The sequence below is a fragment of the Trachurus trachurus genome (assembly GCF_905171665.1).
Source record: "Trachurus trachurus genome assembly, chromosome: 18".
NCBI lineage: Eukaryota > Metazoa > Chordata > Actinopteri > Carangiformes > Carangidae > Trachurus > Trachurus trachurus.
The window spans coordinates 12,553,068-12,569,301 of record NC_139909.1 but is presented as its reverse complement, the minus strand read 5'-3'; the positions used below and the strand labels follow the sequence as shown (position 1 = coordinate 12,569,301).

Sequence of the window (16,234 nt, the reverse complement as noted above, 5' to 3'; positions counted from 1 at the left end):
AGTCACTTCATCCTCAACAGCGGAGAACAGAGTGTGTCGGCCTCTCCACCTGCAGCAAGATCAAACTCCCACAGATTGTATTCTTCACATGGATGACAGCAGGGGAGTGTCCACATGAACGGCCCATATGATGATATTATATTTTCAGTAACAACACAGTGACATAACTCTTAGCAACAGCACTGAAAGAAACGTTAGATTGTGTGTGTAGGTCAGGTATTTTGTTGACGATGCAATGTGGAACCACGATTACAACATTTCTTTTCCAGGAATGACTTCACAGGAAACTGATTGCTTCCATCTCTGAAGGCTTATCAACATGCGGCCACTTACATAACACGAGTGCGTTCAGAGGTTTTTTCCAGAGAATGGATAGTGTGAGAATCTCGGTGGAGAGATATACACGAGCCAGAGCCAAGATCTTGTTCAGCTTTTCCTAGAACTCGTGTAGAGTAAAGTGAGTGTTTCATGCTCGGATGGACGGATGGATGCGCAACTAAACGGCCTGCTGTGATTTGTAAATAAAATATGGTGTATCAGTTTTACAAGCTCTGGGGTGTTAAAAGGGAATGGAGGCTTGGGTTTGAACATGAAGCAAGTAATTTGGCTGAAACTATCTCTGGGTATCAAACTTTAATACTTTTGGTGGCAACCCAGATGGACATGTTTCTTAATTAAAGCTACAGAACTCAATACATTAATTGGATGCAATGATTAAACTGGCCTGTGGGGACTAGTGCTGATTGGCCAGTGAGTTTTAAATGACTTTTATAAGACAACTCTGCAGTTCTTTTTATGTTTTTATTTTTTTAACTTTACTATTTTGGCTAAATATTCCAATATTTCAGATTATATTAAGTGTAATATGAGTTTCAAGATAAGATATTCCTTTATAAGTCCCATGATAGTTAAACTTTTGGCCAGTAACTTGACATAAAAAGCACATCCACCTCTATAAAAATGTCCAAACACTGTCTGTCATTAAACCAAAAAATACCATTCCTATTACATAGTCCTGTTGCTAATTTTAAGTTATATTGCATAAAATCTAATGTTTACGCATGATATGCCTGTAAATGAGCTGTGCTGTTTATCCTTCAAGGCTTGTGGTTATGGAGCCCCTCCCTGCAGACATTTTTTTACAGTGTATGCGCGGGGTTAAATATACATGTGCTATGTGCTTTCTGCTGTCAATGTGCGACCTTGACCACACCTCATGTTTTACAATGACTCATCATACATGAATGCGTGCAAGGTGGTGGTGGTGGTGGTGGTGGCGTCCATCACTGGTTCCTCCACTGACCTTGGCTGTGCAGCTCTGACGTCTGCTGGTATCGATCTGATCACTAACGAGACTGTAGTTGCATGAAAAACAAAAAATAAAGATTGTAAATCTGCAAGTAAAGAGGCAGCTAATGAGGCAATAGACACCGCACCCCGACTCCCCCTTTACTCCCCCGTTCACGTGGGTGTATATGTGTGTGTGTGTGTGTGTGTGTGTGTGAGGTCAGCATCTCTGGCGCTAACAAACACTCACTACTCACACTCACACTCTTGCACTCCCCCCCTGGCTCTGTTCTCCTCAGGCTGCTTCCAAGAAGGAGACAATCCAATAGCCAACACCCTGGTGAGAATATCACAACCATCTGCTGTTGCAGCGCGCGAGCGAGCACCGCTGATCTGATGAACAGGACCTCAACATGTGCATGGGCTTCGGAGCGTCTCTTTCACCATCGGGACTTCCAGGAATAAAAAAAAATATATATATATTTTTTAAAACGCACTCAACTACTACGGCTACATGACGACACAGAAACAATGCAACCTATAAATCCACAAAGACCTCAAAGGAAGACCGTACAAGTCAAAAATGGCACACGCAACTCAGTCAAGAATGGGTAGCCTATCGATGCAAAAACAAAAAATGGCTTATTAAAGTTTGATGGGTTAGAAGTTACTCAAATAAAACTAAAATTAAACTCTTTGCTGCCAGACTGTAGATATGAAACCTGACTTTTCCATTTCTTCAACGCTGGCTTTGTGTTTATCTGGAGCTGTTGTCGTGGCAACAAGTCTTCACATTCCAAACCTAGATTGTAACCTAGACTTTTTTATTATTATTTTTTTAATGTCTCATCATCATAAGCCATAAAATCATATATAAATCATAAATATCTGATGAACAACTTGTAGAAAATATATATTTTTTATTTTTACAGTGTATTTACAATCACTTTCAAACAATGATTGATAAAAAAAAAATAATGTGGTGGGATCTGTAAATACTATTATGAAGAATTAGAAGGTCTAGACTTTCTCTATTTGCTATATAAATGAAACTGACTTGACCAAGTTTGATGCTCTGTGAGTTTCTCAGTGCAGATAATAACTGTACCTGTACCTTTAAGGGGAAAGCTTGTTTACATTTATTGTTTTTCCCCAAATGGCGTGAATCTGGAGTTGAGATTAATTCTGGTTTGGCAGACTACACCCTTCAACAAAAAAATGGTTTCAGCTTTACACAGGAATAAAAGATACCACTCCCATGTTTGTGCCAGTGTGTGTGTTCTCAAATGCTTGGGAATGTGGTGAAGGAGAGTGTGTGTGTTTGACATAATGAGGCTTTCACCACATGGAGTTCTTGCGCTATTTAGACATTGATCAACTTACTTAACCTACATGCTGGTTTGCAAAACATCAGGATATGAACACATGTTTTCACATTTGAATATTCCCCACTGTATTCAAATGCTATTTGGATGACATGATGGCTCTTTGTGAAAGCAATAACATATGGGGAATAAAAGTCTGTCTGCTGGTCTCAGTGTCACCAGAGCAAGTGAGAGGATAGAGACAGGCGCAGTTGGTGCCTAAATAAAACACACACACATATATAGATAGTCCGTTCTGGATATTTTTAGCCTGTTTCTGACTTCCTGTTTTATTTTAATAGTCTCAATCTCATCTGGTGTCACTCCACACTTCCTATCAGCTTTCCCACCTGTGTGATTTCAGTCTTTCAGTTGTATCCTTATAGCTAGCTGTTTTGCTAGCAGGGTACCGCACCCTAATTTATTTTGCCCAAGGCCCTTTAGCGTGCTAATCCATTCATGCTCAAATACTAAATAACATTAGGCCTGTGTTTGCTATTTTCAACCCCCAGAGCTACCTTGACACGAGGCCAGTGCTAAAGAGGATAATATTATCTCGTATCAATCGGGTCCTCCTCGCTGCTCGGTGTTAATTACACATGGCGAGGTGAAAGTTGATGGTTCCTCACTTTCCTGGCAATGTCAGCCTGCTGGCTAACACCCAGGCCGGTTGTAATTGGTGCTAATACAGTGGTAGAGTCAGGTTTGATTGTCTGGAGAAATTGATTGATACAGACTTGGGCGCCTAAGGGGGAATTTCACATGTCTGGCAGCCCTTTAGTTGTAGTATAATAATTATAATGATTATAATTGACAGTAATTATTAAACAAGTCCATTCATGAGCCACTTCAGCAGCAAGATGGGATGTTCGCTGCTGTTGTAGCTGCTCATCTACGAAGGCCCTGGACTAGAAAACCAGTTTAACATATCCAGGATAACTCTTGTTATCTGGATTAATTTAGCCTAACATTGACCATCCTGGATTAACCTGTATTATGGAGATGGTTATGGAGGTTTTAACAGCAGGGCAGCCAACCCAACTCTTTTACCCTTTTATACCAACAGGAGCAATCTAATACCAAGTTAATCAGTGCATTTAATGGCCTGCTGGGAAATCTAATTAAAGTGGACATGTGTTGGATATAGGGCATTTTCCTAATTACCTGGACTGTACTCCTCTGGTTGTTGTTGTGCTCACATTAATATTAATAGGCTATACTGTATAGCTGTCTGACATTAAAGTATCCAGCCTTGATCCTGATTAAGCACTTTTGAAAGTAAAGATGAAAGTAAAGTATCTCAAAGTTGTACTCATGCATAGAACATGAGCGAATGTAGGTAGCTGCATTTGGTGTTTTCCAGTGGTTTTAGATATTAACTATGCTAGAAGTCACTTAACTTGTTGATGTTCTTTCTTCATTGTGATGACACCGTGCTACCAGATCTCCAAATGTTGTCATTACTGCAAGAGTAAGAGACTAAAACAACGATAATAAGGATCAAATCCAATAAACTGTAATTAACCTTTAAGCCATGGCTCAAATAAGCTGATCATTATGTGTAGTTTTTTACATTGCAGATCCATAATAAGGCTGGGTAAACACACATTACTGCTGACACTTGACTACTCTTTCATTCTCCATTCACAGAGTTAAAGATGGAGGAGGGGTGGAGAATGTACAGACCTGGAGTCTGCCGGTCAGTGTAAGATTAAAAGTGCTAAACTGCAGGAAGCTGCCACTGTGGCGACCCCACCGGTAGCCTAGCAACCCGGGCGAGTGTTGACAACAACAGTGGTCTGACACCACGCTAGTGCTGAGGGCCCGGGCTGGGAGAGGTGCAACCACAATCCCATAAAGTCCAGTCACGTGCAAAAAAAAAAAAAAAAAAAGTCCAACACACAACCATCCAACCACAAGCGCATACATATAGGACACAGTCATAGATCAAATATCTGACACCTGCAAACACACACACACACACAAATAGGCTACAAAACACACACACACACATACTATTACCCACACCTGATTAGTTTAGACCACACCAACCCATCAATACTGATTTTCCCATTTAATTTCCTATTGCTCAACTAGAAAACTGAGAGGTTCACGACTCGTCGCAAAGGTGTGTTAAAATGATAGTGGCCTCTTGTTGAAGCTAACCCATGACTGATCCCTACACAATTCAATTAGAGCAGCAATAACATAAAGGCCCAGTCACACCAGAGCCTCCTGCTGCAAAGGATCTGACTCCAAACTGTAATGCATAGATTTATACCCACTTCATGTTATGTCACGTTGATGCATAAAATACAACATTGTCCCATAAATGGAAAAGAAAAAATTGTGTTGCTGTTGGATTAATGCAGGGCACATTCTGTCTTGTCTGTTTGAGACTCAGTTCAGTACAAATCTTACAGCTTAGACTATTAACAAAGGTGATAAGACAGAGCATAGAGACCTGGATGTTACGCACCTTTACAGACAAAGCACTTGATGTGGAAGTGTTTGTTCTGGACTCGTAGGGCCTCTCCTTTGCAGGGCACCCCACAGTTCTGGCAGGGGATCGGTCCTCCGCCCTTCTTCTGCCTCTGCTGCTCCAGAGGGCTGTGGACCACCTGCTGCTGAAAGACTTCACAAGACACAGGGAGACAGGGAAATGACAAGTTTAGGGACATTTATCCTGAGACATTTGGAGGAGTTAGGGTTCGGGCTATGATTAGTGTGTAGAGACGTATGGATCTCACACAACCCTACACAACTTAACCACTGTATCTCTGTGTTTGGATGATTATGTACAGTAAAGGCAACTCAAAATTAAGAGTAAAGTAGATCTGCAGTCAAAAAAGTTAGTCCACATTTGGATTTTTTTTATGAATACGTTGCCATAGAGTGATTTTATTCCAAAAATATCTGCATAGATATGTTCGTCCTCATCTTCAAGCTTTTACTAAAAAAAAAAAACACAGGTCTTTTGTTTTGTTGTCAAGAAAATGACTTTAATCTAAAAATATCCTGCTCAACATTTACACAAGGGTTTGAAAAACCTATAGTCTCTCACACGCAATCTAAAATATGGTTCTTGTTGTAATTAATTACATAAGCCTGACCTACTGTCTTATATTCAAGACCCCAGAGACTTATCCTAGTCTCTTTGTACCAACCTAACACCTAATGTTAGCATTTAACCTGGTGTTCACTGTAAAACTGAATGATTTATGCTATGAGGGATCAAACACTGGTCCCCATAAAAACCTCGGTCCCCATAATGGAGGCAAAAAACCGGTCCCCATAACCAGGCTCATCACTTCACCTCTTTCATCATAACTGTGGCAGAGCGTGATCACACACTGATCAGCCCCTCAATGCTGAATAAGAGGCCCCTTTGTGTTCTCAGGAAACATTTGTGTCGTCGGACTGGTTTCATCAGGCCTCCATGGTTACCGGTAATTGGGCTTAGAAAGAAGAGTTCATCATCAAATGAATTGATTTGGAGAAAAGAGCCAGAGAGAGAGAGAGAAGCATAGGGAGCCAAGCAGAGCTGCTTTTTGGAAACTCAGCAGCAACTCGTTTCTTTCAGGTTTGCTCAATGCATTGGATGTTTCTTGGGTGTTGTTTTGGTGCGATGTTTTCACCAAGATTAATTAAAGGTAAAGTCTTTTTCTCTATTTTTTTCCTGCTTCATAAAGTGGAAAAATGAAAAGCCACCAAGAAACTTTGATCACTCTCAGCTAAATGGAAAACAACTGTTTTTCCAAGTGTTCTATAATAACAACAATAAAGTTTATGTATGTAGCACCAGATGCAAAGTTATTTACAAGGAAAATCACGTCATAATTGGATTTAACACATGCAACAGTGTGGGAAATAACTTTTAAAGTAGCAGTGCAATATTTTCAATCCTTAAACAATTTCACTCCCACATCTGTCCATAAAGCTCAGACATGCTAACAGACAGTTAGAGTATCTCTGTCCAGTGACGAAGTAGGATGCACGTTATGGCGGCTCTTATTATCCAGAATGCTCAAGTTTTGAAACTATGCCAAGGGCCAGACTACAAAAATACAGATGACTAATATGAGGCATTTGAAGAACTAGAGCAGCCAGCATCAACAGCAGCAGACATTGTTGCAGATATAGAGGCGCAGGTCAAGCGTCTCGCTGGACAAGTTGGTCAAATAGAAAATGCCTGGAGCTGGAAGGACATTGAAAGTGGCTGAATCTGAACGAGGGGACAGAGCATAGACGGATCCCCGAGGAAATTGCAGCAGACTTATTGGTTTTTGAGGTGGAGGAAAAACCAATTATGTACCATGTCCACAGAGTGCTCCGAAAACATCTCCACAACACCCGAGTCTAAAAATTCACCATGCTCATATCTTTGAGGACAAGATTACCAGTAGGATGGCTCTAACCTTACAAGAGCAGTAGATCCAAGTGTTCAGAGGCTTTCCCTCTATATTACCAAAGCCCCATCAGCTTTTACCAATGGCTGTTCACCAAGCCTTAAGGCCATGAGAGGCTCTTGCTTATGCTGAAGGTCATTTGGGACCAGGATAGAGAAAATGGGATGGTAATGGAGTTCTACTTTGTGCCTATAATTTGGGGGATGGCTACAGAGGCTACAACCTCAATTAAGATGATGCTCTTTGTTATACTGGAGTTGGTTATTTCTATTAACATGGTGGGCATTGACATTTATTTTGGGTCAACTGTAACAATCGGTCCATTAGAAAGCACCATCGATGAGCACATGATAAGATACAAGATTTGATATTTTTTTAAAGAGTCAAATCCTACCTAAGGTTAAGGTTCAGGTCTTATTTTCTACTTTTCCCCAACATCCACACACATTTGTTCATTTTGTGATCTGCTTGGCCGGGACATGCTTGACAGGAGAGTAAAAACAGCCGGGCAGACCCTCCAGACGGACAGAAACACATTCTTCAGCAAGTTTTACAAGGACCTTGCACCCACAGCGGGGGACAAAGACATGTTTTAGCTTTGTAGAGTGCGTGGCTGTGTGTCTAAGGCAAACACAGCTTCCCAAACCCCCTCAGATCTCTGGAATGATAAACTGCCACCACCACTTTATTTATCTCGGACTCGTTCCAGAGATTCGACGGTATAATGCCCAAATCAGATTTTCATCTAAATAAAATGTGAAAAATATCTTGGTGTGGTTAGAAAATATGATGAAAAAAAAATGAAAAAAAGGAGTTTTCTTTGGATGATTCCAAAAGCCACAAATCAGCTTTCATTGAGTCCATATGCATCAATTACCATCTGATCTTTGACTCCTAAACTGGATCAAGATACAAACAGGGATTTTGGACAGTCTTGCCAATTCTCGTCGGTATGAGGGTGGGGTTTCAATTGAAGTTACTCATGTTGTGTGTACATGAGGGCACACACACACACACACACACACACATACACACACCAATAAAGAATTTAGGAGGGGAAAGTCTTGAGACCTCGTAAAAAAGAAAAGGCCTGAGAATGGGTTGATTGCAACCATGTGGAAAAGACAACAGTCCAAAATGGAGAGAGGGTCGGGAGGGGTATAGGCAACAGGGACTGGTAGTCAAAGGGGAGCCAGGAGGGGCTCTATAGCTTCTGATCTGACCCAGCATGCAATGCTGCACCCTTGCACCTGTTGAGGGGAATCCAGTGTCTTCACTTCCTCTTCAAACAGCAAATAGAAGAAGAGGGCGGAGACGAGGAGGAGACAGGAGACGATCTGTCAGGTCAGATGTAGAATCCAGACATTCAGACTGGTAAGAGTCTGAAAGCAACTAACAAGGTCAAAGGTTGAGGACCTCAGTGCCTTATTATATCTGTTAATAGAGATGAAGAAAGTCTGGGGGTAAAGATGGAATTGGGGCAAAGAATGATTCAAGTGGAAGTGATGGATTTCCTCTCCATAATGAACCAGAGAGGGACTGTCCATAAGATGGAGAGTCCTACCCCCGTACTCACCCCCTGCTGCTGCTGGTGTCCTGTCTGCTACAGGGCCCAGTTGTCCCTGTCATCAATCAGCCCTCCTGTCTGTTGTCTGGCTGACTGCCACTTCTTACACAGCTAACAATAAATTTGAAAGACACACATTTCATGATGGCTAATGGGACTGACAGGTCAAACCTCCCAAGGCCGAGTTAACAGCCTTAGAGAAACACAGTTCTGCACCACTTCCTGCAGCAAACAAGCTAATGCTGCAGCATGAACAGGCTTTTCAGGTACACACACACACACACATGTAATGAGGAGCAACAGGCTACGACACAGTGGAACACACACGAGCAACTTTATCTCAAATGCCTTTTCAAGGCGCCATGCATCACCTAAAAATAGAGTGTTCCCTGAACTCACGGGGATCCCATAGTGCTCTGCAACATTCCTGCTGTGAACCATCTGCAGAGGCTGCAGGGGTGGGCAGGAGATCAAAATGCTCACATTACCAGAGCAGGACTTCTTTGTGGTGGCCCGAGCCGGTGACCTTGGGGACTTCATTTGGCTAACACATTCATACTGGCGTATTAGTGTATTAGCATATTAGCGTGAAGATGAGCCAGTTTGTACAGAGTATGTTTCATAGGGTTAACCTTTACCCTAATTATCATCATTGAACGTCTACAAACTTGGACAGTTTAGTTCAGAGCGACAACACATAAAGACACTGCAACATTTTAAACATCTTAAAAGAAACTGTAATACTTTTGAATATTTTAATTGATGATATTCAGCCTTCAGTTAATATAATATGTCTAACAACTTGTATAGCACTTTTACGAGCCTGTTGACACCTGGCCTCACCTTTACATGGACATTACTTCACTGCCTAAGAGTTTCCTGTCTGTAATCTCAAAGGAAAACTCGCTCCATTATCTGACTGCTGTTAGATGCCAAGAAAAACATGAACTGAGCTTTTAGGGCCAAGTTGTCTGAAACAACACTTTAAGTAGTAGCTCGTGGCTGATGAAGATGAATGATTGAACTAATATGAGTATAAACACATGCAGCTTAGACATGACACTTTACACTTTCCTTGCACTTTTTAAAGCCTGACATCCACCTGTGCGCTCACACCTGAAACCTGACCTGGTCAGCATTTGATCTCTGACATGAGGTCAAGAACCACTGAAAGCTGACCTCTGACCTTGCTGGTAAATGGACACCAGAGCGGCCCCGTTGGCTGCACAGAGAGGCGGAGGAAGTTAACTGAATGAATATTCATATTGTAAATCAAAACCACTATGACTTATGCTATTTATAAAGAAAAAGTAACCAGAATAGTAACAGCATCGGTATGAAATCAACAGTGGCTCAAAGTCAAGCAGGAGAAGGGCGACAAGTGTTTTGACTTATGAATATGGTCTTTGTGTCATTCCTGTGACAGATGAGTCAGGGAATATTTCTTCCACGTGGATGACAACACGCCAACAGATAAGATCCCACGTTGTTACTGCAGCTGCTTCCACCAGAACACTGCCATAAATGTCAGGACGATGCACTATGAAGCTCAGTCAGTATAAATATCAAATGATTTCTCTTTGCCATGACCCCAAAAGGACTCCAAAACTACAGGAGGCTACTAACTTTGTGTACTTTCAGTCTAAATGGTCGAAAAGCTACTGCATGACGGCACACTTTCTGAATTTGCACTTCTAATATTGTGTTAGTTTGAGGAAGAATGTTTTTTTTTGTCTGAAAATGTCAATGCCTCAATGCATAGAGCCAGGTTAATGAAGAAATGATTTTCACAATGGAGGTCCTTGTAGCCAATGGATTTGATGGTGGTTTGTGCTTCATAAAAAAAATATCCAAATACGATTAAAGGGGAAGGGAAATCAATCTATTTTTCTATTAATCTTTTAAAATGCTAGAACATTTGAAAATTGTGCAATGCACATTGACTTTGACATACATTGACTAATGAGTTAGTGTCCTATCAGTGACATGCAATTAATATGTTCTAACCTAACCCTCACTAATCTTTCCACCTTTGACCTTCGACTGTTACAAATGTAATCAGGTCATCTTTGAGTCAAAGTTAATGTTTGTACCAAATCTGAAGAAATACCCTGCAGGTGTTTCTCTTCAAAAAAGAAAGAAAGAAAAAAGACAGTGAGGGATTGTGGCATTGGAGCTGCTTGTGTCCTCAGGCCATCTATGCAAAATCACTGGCATATTATAGCATGAGTGTTAAGAGTGAGCATGAGGCCTGTGAGTGGGTGTGTCACCTGCATCCTCCCACCAAACTTTACAAGCTTGTGATGGCGGAGAACAACACAGGGTTAACACAGGAGCAGCTTTTTAACAAGGCTGTTCAGGACACTACACTGAGAGAAGGGGAAATATTTGTGGTGTGTTTACAGGGACGAACACTGGCTTCTTTTTACAGCCAGCTGGGAGGCACCAGGAGTAGAAAGTACATTGACTCAAGGAAGAAGCTCAGTTTTGCAGTAACATGTACTTCACTTGAGTATTTCTATTTTCTAAAGTAGACCACACTGCTACAGATTAAACTAACTATGAGCAAGAACTAAGTTTGATTTTGCCATTGTCCTGATGCTATTATACACGATTAGCCTGTTAGTTGTTTTTTTTATAGTATGCAGGAAAGAAATAACAAATATCTCTGGGATTGATGACCCTTTCATGAAAAGAAATAGATGAATGTCTGTCACAGCAGTAGCTATTAAATCTTAACCAATCTGTTTTTAGAAAAATTGAACATAATTGTTAAAAATTAAAAAAAATTGGAGCTCCCCAAAAATGCTACTAGCTTAACAGCATGTGTGCTTACACCTATAACAATCTTACAATTTTATGTCTGTTTTATCCAAAAACATTGAACTCTGATGTCATTCCCCCAATATTATAGCCCCCTGCACCTGCACCACCTGCAACTGTTCCACCTGCCACTGTTGGACTAGATCCTTAACTCAAGCTGGTCATACCACCATCCCAACAGTCCAAAGATGATGGGTAACGGTTTGTTTTAAGCTAAAAATGTAAATATCGATTTGGAATTTTCTATCTTAGAAAAAAAAAAACAAATTCATTCATTCATTCATTCATTCATTCATTCATTCATTCATTCATTCATTCATTCATTCATTCATTCATTCATTCAGCTATTTTCAAATTTTAAGATTGGTGCTAGTATTAGATATTCCTGAAAGTGTTACATTTATACTTGCTCTCATTAGGGGTGCACTCAATAATATTAGCAACATTTTTGCTAATTTTTTCTTAATTTTCTAATTACATTCATTCAATTCTGTTACTGTTACTATTGTAATGGGGGGAAAGTATACAGAAGAATCATACACCCTACACCCCCAGTCACAAGCTTGTTTTCCACTTGCACTGTAAATTGTAAGTCACTACAGGAATATTATGGGAACATTCACAGAAACATGAAGTCCCACAGTGCAGATACAATGGGTGCATAGAAAAATGAAAAGAAGCCCCAACACTGTAAGTGGTGGTTCCAGTGGTAAATCATTAAAGGACTATTCTTCTTAGTAACTGGCCTTCACCCGTTTGTAAGCAGCCCAAATGGCTCAGTTCCTGGTGTGAGAGATGTAGGCAGAGGACCAAGACAACAGTGTTGTTGCCAAGGATGTTGCAGGCAGTCTGCGTATCAACCTGCAGCATAAACACTGAGGCACACGCTTGTTGTTGTCATTCACATTCGCAGGAAGTGCTGTTCACTTCTGAGTGGTTACGTAATAGAAGCCCATTAGGCTGTAGCTACGTAAGGTAACACTTATATAGAAACACACATTCTTCAAATGTCAAAAAACTGCTCACATGACTGAAAGCTTCACAGTGATTTTTATATTTCTAGTTGTGGTATTATGATTGTTTATTGTATGCTCCTGTTACTTTCCAGAGCAATACATATCTATACACAGAGAATGATTTAAAGGTTATTTTGGATTATACAAGAAAATCATCACTACTGAACACCAGACAGCTTGAATTATTAAAGGTCATCATTACCTTTTTCCTCTGGCATGGTCGCTCAGTCGTTTTCCCAGATATGATGTGATATTTTTATGTCCTTTAGCGATAATACTGATAGATAATATCCCAAAACAAATCTTTTCAGAGTCCTGTGATGGTATTGCAACACATCCTCCGTACACTCTGCAGCTCCGGTGTAATACTAGAGCGGAGCAGAGAGCGAGGGCTCTGTCCCTCAATATCTCTGGAATGAGCTGTAGGTCATATGACTCCCTATGGCTCTCCTCCTCTCTCTCTCTCTCTCTCTCTCTCTCTCTCTCTCTCTCTCCTATCTCTGCCTTACTGCAGCTTTCTGTTTTAAATAGAACCATGTGCAGCTCAAAGAGAACGACACCTCCTCCTGGTGATCTGTTGCTGGGAATGTGCCACACCCACTCCTCACAAAACTCGACGTTGACAGCTCAGTCGTAAACAAACCAGGCTCTCTGACAGGTCCGAGGTTTGTTTGACAGACAAACTCCTCCTGTTCATTCAACTACACAACATAATCTCAGCATTTATAAAATTGGGGGGACTTAATGGTGGATGTTGAGAGCCGGGGTATTACAGAGCCACTCGACTCTCTGCCATTTTCCCTGCTTCAGTGATGTCTGTTCAGGACACGGCAGAGGATTTTTTCCAGTGAATTTAATCAGGATTTAGTTCTGTGAAAAAAAAGTCTTTGAATCCATATCAACTGTATTCACAAGGCTAGCAAGTTAGCTTAGCACCTAGTTGTTGTAAAACATGCTCACAATGAAATCATAAACACTCACACAGATGTCATGAATACCAACAGAAAACCGCATTATTAATATATGACATAACCTTGTAACTGGGAAAGATGACATGTAGTAACTGGAAGTTGCAGCATAAAATGGTACCTTCAAAATAAAAGTCAAATTCACAACATGCATATTTTAAATTACTGAAAGATTTTTTTTTATTTTTTTGCATCTTTTTGTTATTGTTTTGTTGTTGTTGGGGGTGCGAAAGGTTCAGAAAGTACAAAGACTACCCTGTTCAAAGTTACAAACAACCTTTCGATGGCTGCTGACGATGGCTTATGCTCAGTGCGTTTACCTCCAGTGGAAGTGCTCTAGGAACTACTTGTTTCCAGTTTCACTTGTTTTAAACTAACAAAAAATGCCTCAGTTTTGCATATGCAATGTGTTTCTTGTCAAACCTTGTCGAAGGTGTGTGTAGCACATGCAAATTTAAAAACAGAGTGTTGGAAACACTGCAAATTTTAGGCATGTACATCAGAAACTGGTTCATGCTGTATTCACTATATCTTTCCAAAAAGCTGAATATTGACTGACTAGTTTAGTAATTCAAACACTTCCTTTAGTTTTTTTTTATCATACAGTCAATACTCGTGTATGTTTGTACACAGTTGTGTGCAGTTTTAGTCAAGTTTGTCCAGAAATGTGTGTTGAAAGTGAGTTTATACTGAGCTGCTACGTGTTACCAGTTTCCGATCTGATTGGATCTGATGTCTTTTCAGTACCCAGTGAACAGTCACACTTCATTGTTGCTGTAATCATAACAGCTTTATACCCACAGAGGTTAAAGCCAGAGTCGACATACTGTACAGGAAGAGGGTGGAAAAAATAATGGAAATGTATCACAGGGGCTGGGAAACCCATTGAAAACTCAATGCTATTAAAGTCCTTTTACAAGGGAGATGAATGATGGTGACTGGCAGTCTCACAGCTCTCAGATCAGTTTCTATGACCGAGGCATGGAGTCGACGGTTTGCGTGATCTGAACATCGTATGTACAGTGTGGACAAACAATGAACTCATTCTTCATTCAGCTGGTGTAAGGTCACATTAGGGTAACGTGAATAGTGTTGGACCTTCTCCATGATCTGGGCTTCGATAAAACAATGCAAACTTCCACTACAGTGATGCAACCAGGCAGATTCATGAGGCGCCGTGCCAAAGCATTCACATCGTGACTGAACTAGACGACCCTGCCACAACAGACTCACCACTCCTATTGTGCACAAGCCCAAATGTATTTTTCTTTAATAGCCTTGATGGCAGCAGCTAGACTCTGGGAAGGTCATTTGGACTGTCCACCAGTGTGGTTAAGACCGAAATACCTCTACAACAACCAACAGATGAAATTTCTATAGGAGTTTCTATTCTCTAGAGGATAAACCCTGAATGAATCCACCATTGGTTTCCACTAGTTCAATTAAGTGACTGACATATTGTCTGACATATACTGTAGATATTTCTCATCTTATAGTGGTTCTCCTAATGGTGTGAACTATTTTGTAAACGAATTGGATGGACTGACCTGTACAACAGCAGGTCAACATGTTCTCTCATCTATTGGAATATGCCATTGTCACAGAGTTTAATATGAATATTCATGGTTCTGAGATGATTTATCCTCATCATTAAAACAATGACATGAATTTACTTAGCACCGACTTCATTCATGTTCTCCAGAGGTTGAATCCTGGTTCCTTTGGTTTATATCTTTGACTTTTCAGTAAAGTGGTTAATGTCTAAATCAAATCAAAATACTCTATTACCCTCCTGACCACAATATTCCAGGTCCAGGACTGGGCGATGTTCCTGACCCCCGTGCCTGTGCATATGTTCATACATAGAGGACAGACACTGCATTCAATGCTGTGACATTGCAGGGGGATGAATGAATGAATGAATGAACGGCCATGCCAGAGCAGCAGGAGCCCATAGAGGAGGTCATTAAAAACTACCAAAAATAACAGACAGGATGTACCAGAGGAGTGTATCAAAGGCCGATTGTCAGCAAGTGGAGAATCATGTCATGTCCCTGACACCACCCCGGTGTACGTCTCTCTCCTCTCTCACTACCATTCATCTGAAGCTGCGAGGGATCATCACCAGGCCATAAACCAGACAAAGTGCTCGGGTAAATGGTAGGAAGCTTTGAATTAAGTAAGAGTGCACGGTGGACTCTGTCATGTGACTCAGTTAGCAGGCACAGAGGCAGAGAGAGGGAGAGAGAATAAAAAAGGCACAGGACCTGCATTGTAAATCATCCAGCAGCACCAGAGCTTTCAAGAGGCAGAAAAGACTGAAAGAAAAACCCAAACAGGACCAGGACAGAGTGTTTCCATTCCAGCTGAGCCTAAATAATAATGCTGCAATGAAACCGAAAGCAACAAGATGACAATTTACCAGCATTAATATGATAATCAGACTGCTTCTGGGTTTGGGTTCCTCTGAATTGCCCATAAATTTGAATGTGTCGGCCCTGTGATGGACCAGAGACCTGTCCAGTTCCACACAAACATGCATGTCCATCTCATCTTAATCAAGCAGCATTGCACAGTCCACATCGTCCAATAAATCTGGGGTCCAGATTCCTCATGTCTCCTCTCCTGTGAGGTCTACATTGCCAGCGTCTACGTGCCGAGTGCCGACCCCTCAGGATCCTGCAATAGTTCCCGGGCAAAGTCAACGACATCTGCACAGTCCGTCTGTCAGCTGAGCCTGTATCCTCCAGTGTTGCAATCCCATATCTACATGCAAGAGCAGCAAGAATTATCTAGTGTA

General features: G+C 41.0%; 1 protein-coding gene across 14 annotated transcripts in view; it reads right to left on the bottom strand.

Annotated features, from left to right (window-relative positions):
• ablim2 (actin binding LIM protein family, member 2) overlaps nt 1-16,234 on the bottom strand; it is a 52,544-nt gene that overhangs the window by 30,424 nt on the left and 5,886 nt on the right. For 13 of the 14 annotated variants that reach the window (XM_083992680.1, XM_083992675.1, XM_083992686.1 and 10 more), the window contains exons 1-2: nt 12,669-12,926; nt 5,131-5,286 (exon numbers count right to left, since the gene is read on the bottom strand). In XM_083992680.1, coding sequence (XP_083848806.1) covers nt 5,131-5,286; nt 12,669-12,684 — 172 coding nt within the window. In that variant the 5' untranslated portion in view covers nt 12,685-12,926. Of the gene's footprint in view, nt 1-5,130; nt 5,287-12,668; nt 12,927-16,234 lie in introns of those variants that run through there. The other variant, XM_083992681.1, reaches the window with a different exon arrangement.